We start from the raw sequence: 19,710 nt of genomic DNA on the forward strand, positions 1-19,710 counted from the left end.
TTAAATAGGATGGAATAGAAAAATGTACACCAAAAATTACTTTAGTATTACAGTAATTTCCTGCATCATGTGAAAATTGTACTTAAAAAAAAAAAAAAAAAAATCCAAAAAACAGTTCTTTGTATTTTTGGCATTCAAATGTTTCCTGTTCAACAGAATTTACACTTGGGTGGTGACAGCTTCCTTGACAGCAAGTATGTCTTGACAGTTAACATATTTTCCTTTTGAATTTAAAAGTGCTGAAGCAAATTTTGCCTTCCATAAGACTGGAAGCCCAATACCTCTGATACTTTTGATAGCTGCTGAAACAGAAGCATGTGAAAAGCTATCATTCTACGTTACATGTAAGATCTGATTTTATTGATAGAAGAAAACACTGCACCTGTAATGTAATCATTGGGACTTGGTTTTTACAGTATTTACATGTAGTCTCCCGATATTTACAGGTCTTTTCTACATGGTCTGGCAAGTCTTTCCGCAGTATTTTTTCTTTGCAATCAGCACGGGGGCATGAAAGTTCTTCAAACTGACAGTCATTTTTCAAATGTATCTGTAACATAAACAACCAAGTTAACTACGTTTTATGTTTCTTCTCATCATACCGATGAAAGATAATTCTCAAAAGTAAATTCAGGACCAGAGTCTAATCTTAGATGTGCACTGTGTTGTATCTCAGAACATCTGCTAATGCTGTTGTGCATGACTATACAGTAATGCATTTACTGAGGCTTGGTCTACACTTCCCTCCGCGATTCGGCAGCAGTCGACGGGAGTTACGCAAAGTATGCTGTGCTGCTCTTCTGCGCGCCGTCTTCTCTGCCCTGCGCCAACGGAAACCATGTTCCCATTGACGCAGCGTTACGCCACTTGCGGGGGTGGATTAACATCGACTTCTAGATTGACTGAGCCGGTCTTCACTGACCGCTCAGTTGATCCAGATAAGTCGATCTGACGGTGGCGACTTTGCTGCCGTCAGTATAGACATAGCCTGAGATATGTATTTCTGAAATTATAATCAGACCCCTAGATGACATCAAAATGTCTTGAATGCTTGAAGAGCCAAGATTTCAGATTTTCTTAGATATTCAGAGGTCCCAGAAACGTCACATTTTCAAGTATAAGTGGAATAACCTTTATATTAGAAGTCCAAAACCGGTAAAAACGAAATACCAAAAAATAAGTCAAAGAAAATATGTGAAATAGCAAAAAACAGCACAGTGAAAAACCACATACATATCAGACTTCCGGACCTGGAAAGCAGCTGCATATTACAGGTTTTCCAAATAAGCATCTCAGATTTGCTTTTATAAAGTCTGAACGTTATAGCCAGACTTTTCCAAATGGAATGCCTGAAGTTAGGCACCTAAATAAGTGGCCTGATTTTCACAGTTACTAAGAACACAGGACTCTGACTGAAGGGTTTTTAGGCACCCCAAATTGAAAATTTTGGCCTATGACTAAGATTCTTTACCGATCAATTAAAAGTAGAGTTTAAAAAACACTATGATAACATCTACAAACAGTCAAATTAATCAGTGGTATGAGCTAAATCAGGAAGTAGGTAGATTACAACTGAATTCTGTAGATTTTTCCATTCTTTAATTTGAAAGAAAGCTTGTGATGGCATCACAGTACTTACTAGTAATTGTGCCAGTGTTAGTAGTTCGTTGCAGCCTTTGTTTTCATTTCTGCAGTATATCTGAAGGGCAAGCAGCTCTCTCCTACAGCAGTTATCCTTAAATACCTGAAATTCGAAGCCACTTTGTTTTAGAGATTTAAAAACGGTATAAAAACAACTTCAAATAAAGCAGAAATACCTTTTAATACAATCCTACAATAGCAATAGTAGGTCATTCAGGCTTTTAGTTCAGCGAGCTAACTGACTCTGTGAACCAGAAAATAAAAAAACACACGATTTTTGTTGATTGTTCATTCACAGTAAGGAGATGCTTCTGGCAATCTAACAAAGGAAAAACAAACAGGGCTTGTCCCCACCTTTTTTAAAAAAATAATTTTTCTGGTATATAAAGAGGACTGAAATCTTTGCCCCCCTCACTTTTTGAGTTTTAAATATTTTTCCAATTGTTTCTCACATTGGACCAACTTCTGTTGGAGAGAGAGACAAAAGCACTGCATAAGCTCAAAAGCATGTCTCTCATTTATAGAAGCTGTCTTTTTAATGGGAAATTAAGTCATTTATGGGTAGGTGGAAAGATTTGGGTAAAACGAATTTTCACAAAAGAGCAAAGAACAGAGCGATTAACACAGAATAAGAGAAAGCATCCTGTGTGTAGTAACAAAGCACACAACAGAACACAAAACACCCAGCAATAAGAATTGATATGTCAAGACAGCGATCAAATAGGTCCCAGGTAGAAAGACCACAAATGATTGAACTAATTTGTAGAAAACTGAACAGCGAGAACAGCAATAAACAGACAATTGTGATGCAAAGTCTAAACTCTCTGGCAAGTACTTATCTATTTAGATACTTATGTCCCTAACACCATAGTATCCAAATTAACACTTTTTCTTCCTTCCTAACCTATTGAAGATATAGATTCATTAGTGTGTCCATATTGTGGCAAGGCACCTCCGCATTCCTGTCGGGTTAGGGCTCCCTCTTCTGGCAAAAGGGGCCTGGGGTAAATCTGCTCCCCCCCGCCCTGGACAAGTCTTTTAGCTTCTCCCTTGAGCTCTCCTGGCTTAGAGTGTTCAGGGTTGGGCCTTGGTTCAGGCCTGAGAAATGCCCCTCTGACACACAGATGGTGGGGGGGCGGGGAGGGGAGTAAGCCTATAAAACCCAGACCCAGCAGGGAATACCTTTCCCTGGCCCTTTCGGTGGGGTTGCAGTCATGGTGGTGCGTCTCTGGAGGGGGAGTGTCTCAGTCCTTTCCCCCAAGCTGATGCTCGGTTTTGGCTGTTTCCCCTGCAGGGAGAAGCACAGTCTCCTGGATTAGAGAGGTCTACCTCCCTGCTCTCACAAGCCTTCTAACAGGTTGTCTCTTCTTCCCTCTCTACCAGAGGCAGAGTTTGAATAGACCTGAAGCTGCCTTTGAGCTAACCTCCTCCCAGCTTGTAGGGAAAAGGGCCTTTAACATTCTGGGCCTGACATACTGACCTTCTAGCACCCTCTTATAGCCACCTGGCCTGACTTTGTCACAATACATAATAGATGAATGCACGGACCTTACTGACGTTAAAGAGATAATTTTCGCATTTAGCTCTAAGCATAACCATGTCAGTCATCTTTCCTATATTTTACAGGTATGAGTTCCTGTGGAAGATCAGTATAGTGCAACTGCGAGCCTCTATTTATTGGGCAACAGTTTCATATTCCCAGTGGAACATAGTAGTTGTAGGGGGTCATAGAATGAGAGGCAACATCTCAGGTAGCAGGGACAATTCCATCAAGGGCTTTGAACATCAATTCAGAGACTGAAGTGAACTCTGTATTTACTAGGAAGACAGTGCACAAAGAAAGCAACAGAGTAATATGCTCACAGCAATCTGCATCAAAAAGAAGAGAGGTTGCTGCGCTGTGTGCCAAGGAGATTTTTTTTTTTTTAAAATAAACTGTGTGGCTTCATTCCTAGATACAAGTTACAATAAGAAGGTCTGGATATCATGATTACATGGATAATTATGGCAAGTTCTGAGTCCAATAGAAAAGAGTACAACCTTTTAGTCAATTTCAGTTTGCCAACATGACTATTTGGTTATCCAATACTGCTGAAGAATCCAAAAGGACTTTCTAAGCCATCTTTGGCTACTTAACATTTTAAGCTTGCTTTCCCAGTAAACATCACAGCAGAGATAACATAGTTGCAGGAGAACTAGTCTGCTCACTGCAACATTAATAAAATTAAAGCAAAATTCTCATCACAGAATCTTCACTGTTGTATTTAGATGAAGCAGAAAGTTTTGAATGTTTTTTGGACACCAGGTTAACTTTGATGAGCAGGCACTTGCTCCTCACACAAATAATCTATTTAATATAGATTTTGGTAAAAAGATGTCAAAATAATTTATAAACAATTTAAAGAGGCTGCAGTTTTGTATATCACAGTAAAAATAAAGAAATGAGATTTCTGAAACATTTTACAAGGCATTTCTGCAGTTCTGTACGGCTTTTGGGCTGCTCCATTTTGTGAGAAGCAGAAGTTAGTGTGCAATTTCAGTTTTATAGAAAATAGTCAACTGACTTGCACAGTCAGTCTAGAATGTATTTGATAATCCACGTTGTCCTTAGTTTCCTCCTTCTGTGTTGGTAGGAAAAGTTGAAGGCTTTTGAGGTTTTCCAGCATATATATAGTCAGCTGTCCTTCTGTTTGGGTTTTTTAGGTGGGAGAGGGTAATGGGGAATGTTACATTAAGGTGATGGACCTGGCTGGACATTTTTATTATTAATTATCTGTCTTATAGCAGCACCTAGGAAGTCCAGCACAGCAACCACATCAGGACCCCACTGTGCTTGACACAGTTTGGAGAAGTAAGAAAAGACGACAATCCCTACTGCAAACACCTCACAATATGCATAGTACACAAAACAGAATGACTGGAGGGATGAGGTAACAAAATGAACAGAGTCTGGCACAAAAGCTACTTTTATTATAAGTTAAATCAGATTTTTAAAAAACAGAGGAAATTGGATAGAGATGCCATTAAATGGAGGAAAGCCATTGCAGAAGGCCTAAACACAGTGCAACAGATGTGGTTTTACTAAGGGGTGGCAGTGGTAGGAAGAGATCCTGTATAGAAAGCTGCACTCAATACACACACAGTACTCTGCAGGGCTCTCTGCATGCCAGGAAGAGGATAATTTTGTGAAAAAAAGATACAGAGAGATTGGTATATCCAACAGCTCTCTTTTGCAAATATGTGCACTCAAAACAATTAATTGAGAGAGCAGGGAATACCTGGCATTAGTATGGAATTCATTCAAAACTTTTGATAGTCAATGTAGCAGAATTAAGTAAATGATACTATTCAAAAAAGAATTTTCTTTACACTGATGAATTATTATATAGGCAACACCAGGTTTAACGTTTTGGTGAAAAATGGAAAAAAAGAGGATGTCAATTAACCTTAACTGTGCATGTAAAGGCTTCCAATCCTGTATGGTTACATGCTGTAAGACATACTAGGTTTAAGCTGTACAATAAAATTGTCCTCCCAAGAAAGAGTATTACAGAGCTTTAAAAAAAGATTTCTGCAAAGCAGAAAAACACATTTGAAATAATCATAACAATTGAATATTAGGAATAAAAGACTATTTTAATAACAATACCTTATCTTGAACTATATTTTCTTGACATGCTGTACATTTTGGACTAGAGGAACTGGAAAGAAAAAATAGATAAATTATTTTCTATCCCCCTTTGAATTTTCTGTATTGATCAGATTTTAGATTGGTTCTAGTAAGTCAAAGCACCTTCTTTAGTTATAATTATTCAAAGTATTTTAAAAGATTAATGATTAAGAAAGTATGGTTCATTACAGTGAAAGTTAATATAGAATTAAATGGAATAAACACTGCTAACATTAAAGAAAACAAAATATAAAGTAATCTTTCAAATAAATTTGAAAACTGAGTAAATAGTTGAATTCAACTTCCACTTACTATAGAAAATTCATTTTTAACCATTAAAAAATCATTTAATAGCAGCATAAAATGGAGTATAGACTTCCTTGGCCAGCATTTTTCATCTTTAAAATGCATCACAATAATACTTTCTTGTTGTGATGGTCTTGAATGTAGTCATCTACTTATTTCTTCATAAGATACAAAGACCAATTTAGATTTGTTTATACCCCATAAATTAAGAAAACAGCCAGAATGGATGAAACCATTGGTCCATTTAGCCTGGTGGACTCTACCTGACATTCTAGAGGAAGGAAAAAACAAACAAACAAACAAAAAAAACATACCATAACGCTTCCAACCAATTGTTTAATGGAAAAAATAATACCCATTCTTAACTTCTACAACATGCCCTGATTCAGCAGCTCTAGTTACCTCTCAATATTTCAGCATGCATAGACAAAGATTATTAATGTCTATTAAATATCTAGCACTGTTCAAAAAGCCAAGCATAATTTGATTTGACCTCCTAGGACAGTGAATTCTACAACATGATTATACAGGGCATAAAATATTATTTAAAAAGAAAAAAAAAAAAGTGTTTTACTCAACTTGTGCAGTAACTGAGGTTCTTTGAGATGTGTTCCCCCATGTGTGCTCCAGTGTAGGTTCAGTAGAGCCTTTGCATCTGAAGTTGGAGATCTTCAATGGCAGTGCCCATCGGACTGCAAATACGCACCTCCCCTGCCTCGCGCAGGAAGTGTATATATAGCACTGTACACACCGACCGCCCTCAGTTCCTTCTCTGCCACACAGCCCATATGTAATGCTCTAAAGCAGAAGGGAGGAAGCCAGGTAGAGGACTACCCATGGGGAAACATCTTGAAGAACCTCAGTTACTGCACAAGGTCAGTAACCCTCTCTTCTTCTATGAGTGGTGTCCCTATGGGGGCTCCACTATAGGTGACTACAAAGCGGTGCCCCTAGCTGGAAGATTGGGGCTTCAGAGTAGCTTGTATAGCTGAGGAAAGGACTGTACGTCCAAGGATGGTGTCTGCAGAGGAATCCTGCACAATGGCATAGCACTGGTCGAATGTATCTGAGGATGCTCATGTGGCCGCTTTGCATATATCAATAACTGGAACATTGTTAAGAAATGCAATGGAGGTCAACAGTGCTCATGTGGAGTGTGTTATTGAGGTAGGAGCTTATTCATTATGGAGTTCATATGAGAGGCGTATGCACTGGGAAATCCATTTAGAGAGGTGTTGTTTTGATAGAGCATCGCCATTGGACCTCTGGGTGGTGGACATGAACAGACGTGGTGATTTTTCTGAATGATCTCGTTCTAGCCAAGTAGAACGATAATGCATGCCTTACATCCAGTGTATGGAGAGCTGCGTCTCGTTGTTTACTACATGGTTAGAGAAGAAAGGTAGGGAGTTGTATCGGTTGGTTCAAATGAAAAGAGGTTACGACTTTGTGTAAAAATTTGGGATGTGGACCAAGTGTCACTTTGTCTCAATGAAACACACTATATGGGGGGTATGTCATGAGGGCCAAGATTTCTCCCACCTGTTGGGCTGAGATGATGGCAACAAGAAAGGCAGTTTTCATAGCTAGGTGTAAATGTGAGCGTGTTGCTATTTGTTCAAATGGGGGCCTTGTCAGAAATCATAAGACTAGGTTTGGGTCGAGACTCATATCTGTGGGTATAGATTTTAAATGCCCTTTATGGAACACTTAACAAGGGGGTGTGTGAATACACCATCAATAGGATGGTGAAAAGTAGTGATGGCAGCCAGGTATACTCTAACCGAGCTGTTAGCTAGTCCACTCTGCTTGAATTGGAGGAGATAGTCCAGAAAAAGTGGTAACCGTGTGTTAGCTGCCTTGATATGTCTCGGGGTGCACCAACGCTGGAATCTATTCCATTTGTGTGTGTACGTGCGTCTAGTGGTGTCACATCTGCTATGTAATAAGATGTGTTTTATACAGTCAGAGCAGGCTACTTCCGGACCCCTGAACCAAGAAGGAGCCATGCTTTCAGAGAATGTTTGGGAGTTGAGGGTGACTAACACATTCAGTGTCCTGTGAAAGGAGCCATGATGCTAGAAGAAGGTTGATAGACTGGCATAGCATCATACGAAGCTGGTAGGTGTACCATATTTGTCGAGGCCATGTTGAGGCTATTAGTATGATGCGAGATCGGTCTTCCGAATCTTGTGCAAAATACAGGAGCAGGAGGGGAAAGGGGGGGAATGCATACAGTAATGGTCCTTTCCAAGTCATGAGGAAAACCTCTCCCATTGATCCTTGTCTCAGACTTGCTCTGGAGCAAAACTGGGGGCAATGGGTGTTCTGTTGGGTGGCAAACAGATCTATGGTAGGATGACCCCACTGATGGAATATGGGTCGGAGTGCTGTCATGCTTACTTCCCATTCATATTCATGAGAAAAGGTCCTGCTCAGGGTGTCTACCATTATGTTCTGATGCCCGGGGAGTTATGCAGGAGATGTTGTTTTGGATACAAAAGTTCCATAAACTGATTGCTTCCAAACATAGAGAATGGGATATCATTCCTCTTTGTCTGTTGATATAGTACATGCAGGCAAGATCATCTGTCATCACTCGTATCATCTGATGTCTGAGGAGTGATAAATGTCAACAGGCATGCGAACCACTCTTTGTTCTGAAAGGTTGATATGAAGAGTGGATTCAGTAGGTGTCCATCTGCCTTATATCTTGTATTCGAGCAAATGTGCTCCCCAGTAGATGAGGGAGGCATCGGTGGTTAAAATCATGGTAGGTGAGGGTTGGAGAAGTGGGCCCCGACACAAACGTTGTTGGGATGTGTACACCAGAGCAGAGAGTTCTTGACTTGTCTCGGCATGGACAATAGTTTCTGCATGCTGTGTTTGTGATGAAGGTACACAGTGTGGAGCCAGTCCTGAAGACATTGCCTATGTAACCTCACATATCTGACAATGAAAGTGGCTGCTGCCATATGTCCCAGGAGCTGGAGGCATGTGTGTGTTGTAATCTGGGGGCACACTTGTGCACTGGAGATCAGGTCTGTTATGGCTGTAAACCTGTGAGGTGGCAGAAATGTTCTTGCTTGTATGGCATCGAGTTGAGTGTCAATGAATTCCAATTTTTGCACCAGCCTCAAGGTGGATTTTTCCAGGTTGATAAGGCGATCTAAGCTTTTGAAAACATTCATCGCTGTGTGAACTGCTCTGAGTGCTTTGGCTTTGGCTGGAGCTTTGAGGAGGCAATCTTCCAAGTACGTGAAGATCATAATTCCTCTCTTTCTTAAGTGGGCCACAACCACTGCAAGTATTTTGGAAAAATCCAATACTTTGTACTGGACGTGGTTGTTGCTGACTGTGAATCATAGGAAGCATTTGTGAGAGGCATGTATGGTGACATAGAAGTACACACCCGTAGGTCAAAGGCCAAGAACCAGTCCCCCTGTTCCAGTGCTAGTATGATGGTGGAAAGGGTGACCATCTTGAATCATTGTCGTTTGACAAACTTGTGTAACTTCTGAAGGTCCAGAAAGGGACACCAACCACCGGATTTCTTCTGACCCAGGAAGTAGTGGGAGTAGAATCCTCGTCCCTTGTGTTGTACAGGAACGGGTTCTATGGCTCCCAGTTGCAGAAGATGGTTTACTCCCTCCCTGACAATGGGCTTGTGAAAGGGGTCCCTGAAGAGGGACAGGGAGGACATGTGGCAGGATGGCATACTTAGGAAGGGGATGGAATATCCTTCCTTGATTATTTCCAGGACCCATTTGTCCAAAGTGATAAGCATCCAAGATGGTAGGAATGGAGCTAATTGGCTGCCAAACTGGTGGTCTGTTTATGATGTCATAGATAGCGAGGATAGGTGGAACAGAGGGGGTGTTCTCAGGCTCTCGACCACACCTTCAAAATCATTGTTTGTTGGAAGGTGTACAAAACATTGCCCCTTGTGCAGCGGGCTGTCTGCAATTGTTGTGATTATTGGAAGGGCGTTGACAGCACGTTGGTTGTTGAACTGCTGCTGTGGGTAATAAGGTTGAAGTTGGGATCTTTGGGGAGTTAGTATTTCCCTGATCTCCTCTTTGGCTGCAGAGTGTACATACCCAAAGTTCAGGACTCCTTTAGCGAGTGTAGTGCATTGTTAGTACGCTCAGAGAACAATTCTTGTCCTTCAAATGGTCGGTCTTCAACCGTTGTTTATACCTTCTTGGGGAGGCTCGACGCAATACTACCACAGTAGTAATGGATCAGGCTGCTGTGTCAGCTGAGTCCAAGGTGGTTTGGAGAGCTGTGCGGGCTATAAGATGGTTTTCTGCTATTAAGGGCAAGAATTGCTCCTTTTTGGAGTCCGGAAGGTCTTGACATAACACTTTCCATTTGGAATAGTTAATATAATTGTATTTTGCCATGAGGGCCTCGTAGTTCAAAATTCTAAACTGGAGGGCAGCAGAGGAGTAAGATTTTCTCCCAAATAAATCTAATAGTTTCCAACCCTAGTCAAGATGGCCAGATCAGGATTGGTACAGGCGGTTCTGCTTTTGTACCATATTAACAATGAGCAGGGTGTGAAAATAAGAACTCTACATTTTTTTGCTGGTACGTAGTATTTTCTATCTGCCTATTTGTATGTAGGCAGGATAAAGGATGGGATCTGAAATAAAAGATTGGCTGTTTCGAGTAATGAACTATTGATAGGTAGTGCAAGTTTTGCTATTGAGGAGGTATGGAGAATGTCAGTCAGCTCATGTTACTTTTCCTAAACCTCCTCCAGTCAGATGTGTACAGCAGCGGTTCCCAAACTTTTTAAATGGAGTCCCCCTACCCCCCATGGACTTTTGTGTAACAATTGCACCCCCACACTTCCTCCAACCCACCCCCAACTTTCAGAAAAAAACACGGCCTACATTTCATAGGCAGAGTTTGACTGCTTCATTGGGGGGCGAAGGGGGGGGGGGGTAGCAAGGGGTAGCAGCAGCTCCCTCGCAGACCTGGAGCCCGATGTGACCCACCAGAGAAAATGGCTGCAGCAGAGAATTGCACCTTGTCATTGGAATTATCCTCGGGCAGCAGTGGGGGGACTGATGTGCTGCAAGAAGCGGGTGGTGGCGGTGGCTGCAGGGAGCAGCGCTCCGACTGGAGACAGAAGCAGCTGTGCAAAATGTGGAGCTGAACTGGCTCTGTTCCCCCGCTCCACCAGCAGTGCTGGGCCTGCCACCCGCAGCAGCCTCTCACCACCTCCACTCCCCTCCTAAGTGCCTCCCATCCCCAACACCTGCCAGGGGCTGCCCATGTGAAGCACCAAGGTCCCCACCACTGCCTGGCCCTGCTCTCAGCCTGGTATCCAATACCCAGCAGGGGGAGATGGCTCCATCATAACTTTGAGGGGGTACTGAACCCCTTAAACTCCACCCATGGCACCCCCCCCCCACAATCCATCTTGTGCCCTCCTTAGGGGACCCTGCCCCACCCCAGTTTGAGAACCGCTGGTGTAGAGTGCCTGCCGCTCTGGAACAAGTCTTGAAAAATGTCTAAAATCATCAGCTGCAGTACGAGGTGCTGACATGATGGCCTCATCAGATAATGGTGATGAGAAGTGCAGAGCAAATGGTGCCTCCTCTTCTTGATTGTCCTCATTTTTCTTCATGCTCCTGCATTGGTTTTTCCTCCTGTGCTTGTGGAGGCTGTACATCCAGAGGCCATGAGATTGTTGAAGAAGGGACAGATGGAGGATATTGTATCTAGTGTGCCGGTGGGTTACAAAATTGAGCTCTATACATGGCCCAAGAGTCTCAGTATGGCCAGTTAGGTGGAAGGGGAATGTGTGGTGGCATCCAGCGAGGACCTCGCCAGGACTGGATACCCTGAGATGTTGAAAGCCAGCACTATTTGCTTCAATGTTGCTTGGGCAACAGATTCAACATACTCCTCCTCTTCTTCCTCTGTATCACTCAGGAAGGGGAGAGCAATTCTCGTTGAAGAGAGTGAAGCATGGCTTGACTCAGGTGAATGTGGGACTTGAGGTAAGTGTCATTTAAAGAGTGGAAACACTGGAGTATCAGATATTCTTAAATCTGATATGGATCTGTACTCCTATCATGCATATGGCATCAACAGTGCCACTGTCATACACAGCGCCGTGGTGTGTTTTTTAGCATGGTCAGCAAGTGGCACCAAAAACTTTTTTGGAGCCGATGGCATAGCAGTGGTTGAGGTTGGTGTCAAAGACTTGGTTGGTGCCAAGATCGGTGCCGTCGGCTGTTTCAGAGCCACAAAGGGTCTCTGAGCCACAGATGAGGTCAAGGGCTCACTTCGATCACTGCAAATAGAGGGTGGTGCCAATAGCTCATGATGTGCCCTAGTATGGTCTTCTGACCTTGTCTTAGGGCCTGAATAACTCAGTTTCTTTGCAGCGCCCTGCCCCCTATCAGAAGCTGTTGATGCCACAGATCTAGCCAGGGATGGCATTCTTGGGGTTTGCGCCTCAGGAGTTGAAGAGGGGGCCACTCTCTTCTTAGCGTTGGTCTGGTTAGAGGAGGTTTTTCCTCTTACTCAGGTGTGGAGAGTGAGGATTGATAGTCAATCTTGACAATCATGAGGGTCTCTCTGGGTAGGAACGGGAGCCGGGGTCAGAGGCTGGATGAAGGGACTTCTCCATCAGGAGAAATTTAAGTCTGATGTCTCTGTCCTTTCTTGTTCTGGGTTTCAAATCCAGGCAGTGGGAGCACTTCTGAGAAATGTGTTCCTCTCCCAAACAACGAATGCACTCTGCATGGCCATTCATTACCGGGAAGGTGGCCCCGCAAGAGATGTGCCTCTTAAATCTGGGGGAACCGGGCATAAGGGTGAGGTATAACAGCTTCCCAATCAGGAAGGAAGGGAAGTGGGAAAAATTGAAACTTACACTATGCTAAAGACTAAAGGGTCATAGGAATTGAAATAGTAGGAAAGATTAGTATGTTTTTTGATGCAAGAAAGAGGAAAACAAAAAGAAAAAACTAAGAATTAACTATCTAAGGGAGAGAAACTATCTGAGAAGCCAAAAAAGGGCTCTGCTAAGGGTTCTGTTCCAGACCACAGATGGTAGAGAAGGAACTGAGGGCAGTCAGACCGCACAGCTCTATATATACTTTTTGCGCATTGCACGAGGCACGGGACGTACGCGTGCAGTCTGACAGGCACTTCTATTGAAGATCTCCAACTCCAGACGCAAAGGCGCTGCTGCACCTACAGTGGAGTATCCATGGTGACGCCACTCCAAGAAGAACCTAAATTTACCTCATATCCCTTCTCTCAGTTCTCCCAGAAATCTTCCCTTGGTTATCAATCCTTACTCCCTCATTTGAACGGTGGCCCTTACTTTTGTTTGGATTGTAATCTCTTTTATAGCAGGAAAAATTATTCTATTTTTATAATGCGACTTGTACAGTATAAATAAGTTATTGCTACTAATAATATTATGGGCAATAACCTTTATGAGTATAGGAATGACTGATCAATTGTTGCTGTCATTCATAGTTTGAACATTCCAATCAAATCCCACCCTACCCCAATTAATTGAGCCTTGTAATTGCACATTGTATGTAAATCTCAACATGCTTTTGAATATCTTCACTGCCTAATTGCTTCAATATCTTCAATATTTTTCTTAAGATGAGGTGAACAAAATTGGAGATGGTATTCCATGTGAGGGCATATACTGTATGCTACAATGTCATTTTCTAGCTTTTACTGAATGCACTCAGGCATCCTATTTGCTCTTTTAAACTACTGCTGCATACTGAGCAGATATCTTCTCTGAGGTTTGTCCTCAGATGACCCTGAGAGTGTACAACTTTTTAGCATAAAATCAGTGTATACTTAAGTGTATGTTGATAGTGGATGTGAAATATTTGTAACTAATACTGGTTATTAATCACATAGACAACTGCTTCCCAAAAATATTCAGAAAAATTACTAGATTTCTTAGCACAAACAGCACTTTATCAGAAAATAATATACATATCACAACTCTATTTTTTCCTATTATAAATTTGATGCATTGAATAGGAGAAAAGTAATTGTTACTTCAATGTATCTAACTCCACTAGCCCTGCACTCTCAACCTCTGAAACAATGCTATATTCCCAGAATGAAATATAGTCTATTGCATACACAGAGCCCGAATGGTTATGGGAAATAAGTAGAGGGAAGGAAACTCCCAAATTCTATCTCAGCTCTGTCCCTGATGCACAATGTGGCCTGGGCAAGTCACTTCTTTCCTGTGCCACAGCTTCCCCGTCAATAAAAAGGAGGATATTACTACTTAATATCTACCGCACAGATGTGCTGTTCGGATTAAAGTTTGTGCAATATTTTGAACATGCTAAATGCTATGCATTTAGTGTTATTTCAAAACTTGAGCTAACGTGTACTGAATACCAGCAGCAGCAGCAATATATCAGAGGTGAGATGCAAATGAAACATATTTAAGTTACAGGTATTACTAAGAAGCTAGTTTTTTAACTTTTTAAATATAGCTGCATTTTTATTCTCATCTCTTTTACCATAAATAGTTAGATAACTCATAGCATTCTTATGAAAAATAAATCTAGACCGTTACTTAGTTATCTTGCACTCTGTATCTCAGGATCTATACTCTTCAAACTGCTAATTTTTTTTTTTTTTTACATGAAGTTGGAAAAATAGACATTTGTTTAAGCTGTTTCCAGTTTTCTTAGGTCAGAATTTCTCAATCATTAACATGTTTAACATAGTAAGAAACACACACCTTAACAACGCATTAATGCAGGTCTCACAGAATCTGTGTCCACATTCCGTCTGTTTAGGATTGCACAATATGAGACGACACTTTTCACATTTATACTTGTCTTCCACTGTGTTTACAAATTTCTCTCTGTAACCGCCTTGTTCTGGAACATAAATTGATGCTCCAGCAGTGTGATCAGGGTTTGCCCTTTGTTGTACCATTTCCACAGACACAAGGGGTTCCGTCTTTTTACTGGTGTCCATGTTGTAATAGATAATTTCTATGAAAGAAAAAAGCATAAGACATAGCTCTATAGCTCTAACAATAACTCATCAATGCATATATGCATACACACACACTTTCATCTGTCTACAAACACATTTGTAATAGCTGTCAGAAAGGGATTCCTTTCTCTATACACAAATATAAAAACACACGTGCACATGTGAACAGAGATAAGCAAAGTTAGCATAATAAATGTGGTAAATTTTAGAAGTATCATTCTTTTTTCAAGGGCTCTAAAAGGCCGAGAGCCAAATACTGGTCCTGCGAGCAAAACCTTAATTCCCCATGGGAAACATGCTGGGGGGTTTGGGGAGAGGGAGTGGTGAAAGACACATTCCTCCTTTCAATCTGCAAGAAAGATCACTGGTACCTGCACAGCTAGGCCACAAGCACCACTACTGGCAATGGCAAGAAGCAGCAGTCCACAGTCCTACACTGCTGCTGCCATCAGTGTAGGAGCTTAGGGACAGTGGAGACACAATGTATGAAGAACTGCTTGGCCAGACCCTCGGCCCACAAACACTACCCCTCTGTAGTGAGCACCACCAGATAACAGCAGAGCTCTGCACCACGCAACACAGGGAATGTGGAGTCTGGTTGACTCCTCCACTGTTCTGGCTTTTCTGTGGCGCTTTAGACCTGGTGCACTGTCACAGTGCAAGCCAGAATTTGTCTAACTACAGCTGAAAACCCGTGGTTTTATCATCTTGGACACCTGCCAAGCTTTTCAACCTGCATTTCCAAGAGAAAAAGATGAGGTGGTACAAGTCCGCTCCCCTAAGGAAACAGGTCCACATAACATGACTGCCCTGTTAATGCAGCAGAACTCAGTACAATTGGCAGCCTGTTCAGGAAAGAATTAACACAGCTGAAGACTGAGTTACAGTACCTGTTATGTCAAACAGACTGTACAAAGCATAGGCAGAACCACAGAAGGGAGAATACATTAATTTAATTAAAAATGCTTTAAATAGTTTCCCTACCCATCCTGTGCACCAAAAAAAATCAAGAGTTCTTAATGGGAAACATAGGCAAATACAGGAAACATCATAGCTGTGAGTTAGACTTAAATATGTACCCAAGAGGGAGCACCTGCTTACTTATAGGAATGATGTATACAGAGTTATCAATATGGAATCTTTCTTCCATGCAGAATCAGCGAGTAACTAGTATCTGAAATATAAATGAGCTTTTGGAAAAGGTACATGGGTACCTCCTAACTACTGCTGTTGAAAATGAACCCTTGTGGTTATCATGTGTGTCACCTTCTTTAAACTCATAGGGGCCCAATTTTCCTCTGTTTTACTCTAGCGTATCTCCATCAACTACAATGGCAATAATATACCTTCAATTCCAAATATACCACACTAAAAATAAACCCCATAAAAACAAATTTACTTTATACCTGCCCATGCTTTTTATAACGTCCTAGTTCCTTTTGTTAAATCTGATATTTATACTTGTGAATAAACAAAAGTTCCTTGTTATCAATCTTTGAATTTACAACCTCACAATTCACCTGCCAACAGTGGAGCATCACATACCCACATATAACTTCACTGCATAATTAAGCAGGAGATTGCATCTTATGAAAGCAAGAGCTCTTATTTAAACAGTAGTTTCTATAATAACTGGAAGGGAAGTTATAAATAAACCAGACTAAGTCTGCTGCACTGACGTGTTCTTCAGAGATCAGAGCGCCCGGCGTCTTGGCGGAACTTAATTTAGAAGAAGAGGTCTAAGGGGGGGGAGGGGAGAGAGAGAGTGCATGTTGGATGAGAACTAGAAGACTTGCACCAGAACTCTGCAGACAGCAAGCCTGGATTGTCCAACACAGTGAATAGGGCTGTAATCAAGCCAAGAGCTCAACAAGGCTGGACAAGTCTTTCAGCAGCAGGCATAATGAAGAATGAGCAGACGGTGGTAATACTGAAAAGGAAACTGCCAGGATTCCATGATGATGGTTATGGGTGTGAGAATAAGAAAGACTTTTTTGATAAGTGAGTAGTACAGCTGAAGATGCGCTGCTGGACAGAGGGGGTAATAGTGTGAATTTAGGACCTACCTGTCTGGAGGTAGCTGTTGAAACCATGCGAGAGGATGAGATCATTAAGAGATAAAAAGAGGAGAGGGCTGAACCCTGAAGAGTGTCCAAAGAAAGACCTGAATGAGGGAAGGAGTTGGGAAAAGGAGCCACTAACAAGAATGCTGAAGGAGCAGTCCTCCAGTTAGGAGGCCCAGGAGAACACAGCGCTCCATAAACGGAAGGTGAAATTTAGCAGTGGAATGGTAAAGAAAAACAATGGAGGACAGGCATTCAGGGTTTAATGGACAAAAATGGCATCCCAATGAGGGGAAGAAATAAAATTACTTATTACTTTTGCTTCACCAAGAGTTGAGCAATTAGCCATAACAAGGGGGGAAAATAAAGTAATACTCAAGATTCAACTGGGAAAGCATACTGAATATAGAATAAGCAGCAGGTAACAGTTACATATATATATGAATCTGGTAGAAGGCTGGATTATCAGCTGGCAAATGAGATTTCATACTGATATATCTACACAAGGCTCCACAGGACTCTGCTTTGTGAAATAACATATATTCAACATCTAATCATCTATTCTAAGAAAATTATTGGTAATATACTGCTAAATAGTATCTTACTAGGTAACTTTCTTGAGAGAAAGAGCTTTTTTTTTTTTTTGGGGGGGGGGGGGGGTGTGTTTTGTTGTCGTCCAAGAAAGTTTGTCAGACATGAAAAGCTAAAAATGTACAACATATGGTAGCCAGCTGGTGAAGAATTCTCTTCTAACATACTAAACTAGAAATTTCTTACAAAGCAAAAAAGTTGAAACCATCCACAAAGCAATACTAATAAACAATGGATTTAAAAGCACATTGACAAGCACTTTATTACACAATTCAAAAGGGCAGGGAATTCTGTACATCTGAATATTTCAAACTGTGTGCTCGAACTGACTAATTGCATGCATGGGGCTATTTTCACCTGCGTACGCATTAACAATGTGTATGTGCAACTAGAGGTAAACACAGACATGGGTAATACACAGATCTCAGCTTTTGAAAATTTGGCGCTACATTTTTGTTTATACACCATGATGGATCATGGTGCCTTTTTTCATTTGGGCAAACTAACAGAAGGACTCAGGTTACACCACCAAAGTAAATGTCAAATTCACAATGAGATGTAATTTTAAGGCACAAGGTTCCATTTAGGTAAGTTACTATTGCGCACCAACAGTACAAACAAAGATGCAAAGTCCCAGAAAACAGAACTTCTGAAGCTAAAGCAACCATGAATTATTTTAATTTATTTCAATTTTCCTGTACACTTCCTAACTCAAATAAAGGGACAGCTGTTTCAGAAACAAACTCTTAAGGACTCAAAAGCAGATCTCTATTAGAAAACACAAACTGGAGTCTTGTGGCATATGTCCATGGACAAACAGAACAGCATTTTTCAGAAATTAAAACACAGCCCTAGTCACTCCTTGGCTAATCCTAGTTTGCTCACTAGAGATCTGGTGCAAGTTCCATACTATACTGATTCTCTTTTTCGTTCAGAGGCTTCAGAGACTTTACATTTTGCAGATACTTGCAGCTATCACGAGAGTATCAGCTAAATTAATATGAAAAGATGATGTACAAGTAAAACCTTTAGGAGTGGGAGGCTCTTTCTTAACTCACAAAGGCAAAAATAATGTTAAATCAGACGCAAAGATCTGGGCAGACACGGACTCCATCATTTGAGCAACTGGGCTTAAACAATAAATCCAGGATATTAAACTAGATTTTCAAATTTGTATGTGCATGTAGCTTGTACCAAGATCTATTAGTTAGTGACTAGGACAACAGTGGAGAACGACCTGGAACTTCAACTCATGCTATTCATCGTGAGGTCAAATCATTAACACCACCACCATGCCGGACGAGGTATCTCCATCTGGCATATACAGCTGAGCTTGGCTGTATGACTCAGATGGCTCGGTTTTGGAGGAGATAATTAGAGTCTCCGAAAGGGAGGGCAAACTGCCAACAAAACCTCAAAGATCCAGTGCTATGGTTCTTGTTCAATAAACCATCTCTTAACACAAGTGTCATCATTATCTATTACCCAGTCTCTAACGTCCCTTCTCTGGAAAAAATAATTAAGATGATAAGTAGGGGAGAAACTGTCAATTCTTTTAACACCATTCAGGTTTCAGACCAGGACAAGTATGGAAATAGCAACAGTCTCAGAGATCAGATGTCTCTACTAGTGCTGTTACATTTTTCAGTAATCTCAGCATCAACTACAAGGTGCTACTACAACTCTATTGATTTGGCACAGATGGAAGTAACCTTAGAATAGATCTGCTTTTTCCTCTCAGAGCACGAGAGACTGCTCTTCCTCTTTGAGAGCTCTACTTTGTGGCATTCCACAGGTCTCTATCTTGTCACTCCTCTTGTTCAGCATGTAGATGAAGCCTTTGGAGGAAGACAATCAAACATGCGCTAGAGTGTCTTCAATGTGCTGAAAAATTAGTCTCTGTTCTTGCTTGGACTTAAGACATTTAGTGTTGTTTAACCTTAAGTTTTAAAAAGCATGGAGACAAACTGTAAAGGCTCACTTTGTATAACAAAGTTAGGCACGTTCTATAAGGCACTCTGACTCCTATTGTATAAATCCACAACTATAGTGCTCTCCAAAAAAAATGGAGTGTAGAGCTTTCGAACAGTAACTTTTAATCATTTAATACTCTAATTTGGGAGCTTCTACCCGAAAGCTAATTGCCACACAATATAATTTTATTTCTCTAACTATACTGTGTATCACAGGGCCAGCTTCAGAGTCCTGAATTTGAACCTGCTCCTGCAAACATCTAACACAGACTTTACTGTTTATTTGTGTCAGGGTTGAGCTGCAGCTTACTGAAATAAAAAATAAGAACATGAGTGGAGAGAACAAACAACTATCCTCCTGAAAGTACAAAAGAAATATAGTTTCATAATTTAATTCAAGCCTATATTAGCACCAGTGGTTAGAAACTGGAAGCATAAG

General features: G+C 41.2%; 1 protein-coding gene across 1 annotated transcript in view; it reads right to left on the bottom strand.

Annotated features, from left to right (window-relative positions):
* TRAF3 (TNF receptor associated factor 3) overlaps positions 1–19,710 on the bottom strand; it is a 101,289-nt gene that overhangs the window by 37,667 nt on the left and 43,912 nt on the right. Inside the window, exons 7-10 of the mRNA XM_067555024.1 lie at positions 14,382–14,640; positions 5,291–5,342; positions 1,640–1,744; positions 383–550 (exon numbers count right to left, since the gene is read on the bottom strand). Coding sequence (XP_067411125.1) covers positions 383–550; positions 1,640–1,744; positions 5,291–5,342; positions 14,382–14,623 — 567 coding nt within the window. The 5' untranslated portion in view covers positions 14,624–14,640. The remainder of the gene's footprint in view (positions 1–382; positions 551–1,639; positions 1,745–5,290; positions 5,343–14,381; positions 14,641–19,710) is intronic.

Source organism: Emydura macquarii, unplaced genomic scaffold (genome assembly GCF_026122565.2).
Source record: "Emydura macquarii macquarii isolate MOO-44397 ecotype Brisbane River unplaced genomic scaffold, CSIRO-AGI_Emac_v2 contig_1551, whole genome shotgun sequence".
NCBI classification, from domain to species: Eukaryota; Metazoa; Chordata; order Testudines; family Chelidae; genus Emydura; species Emydura macquarii.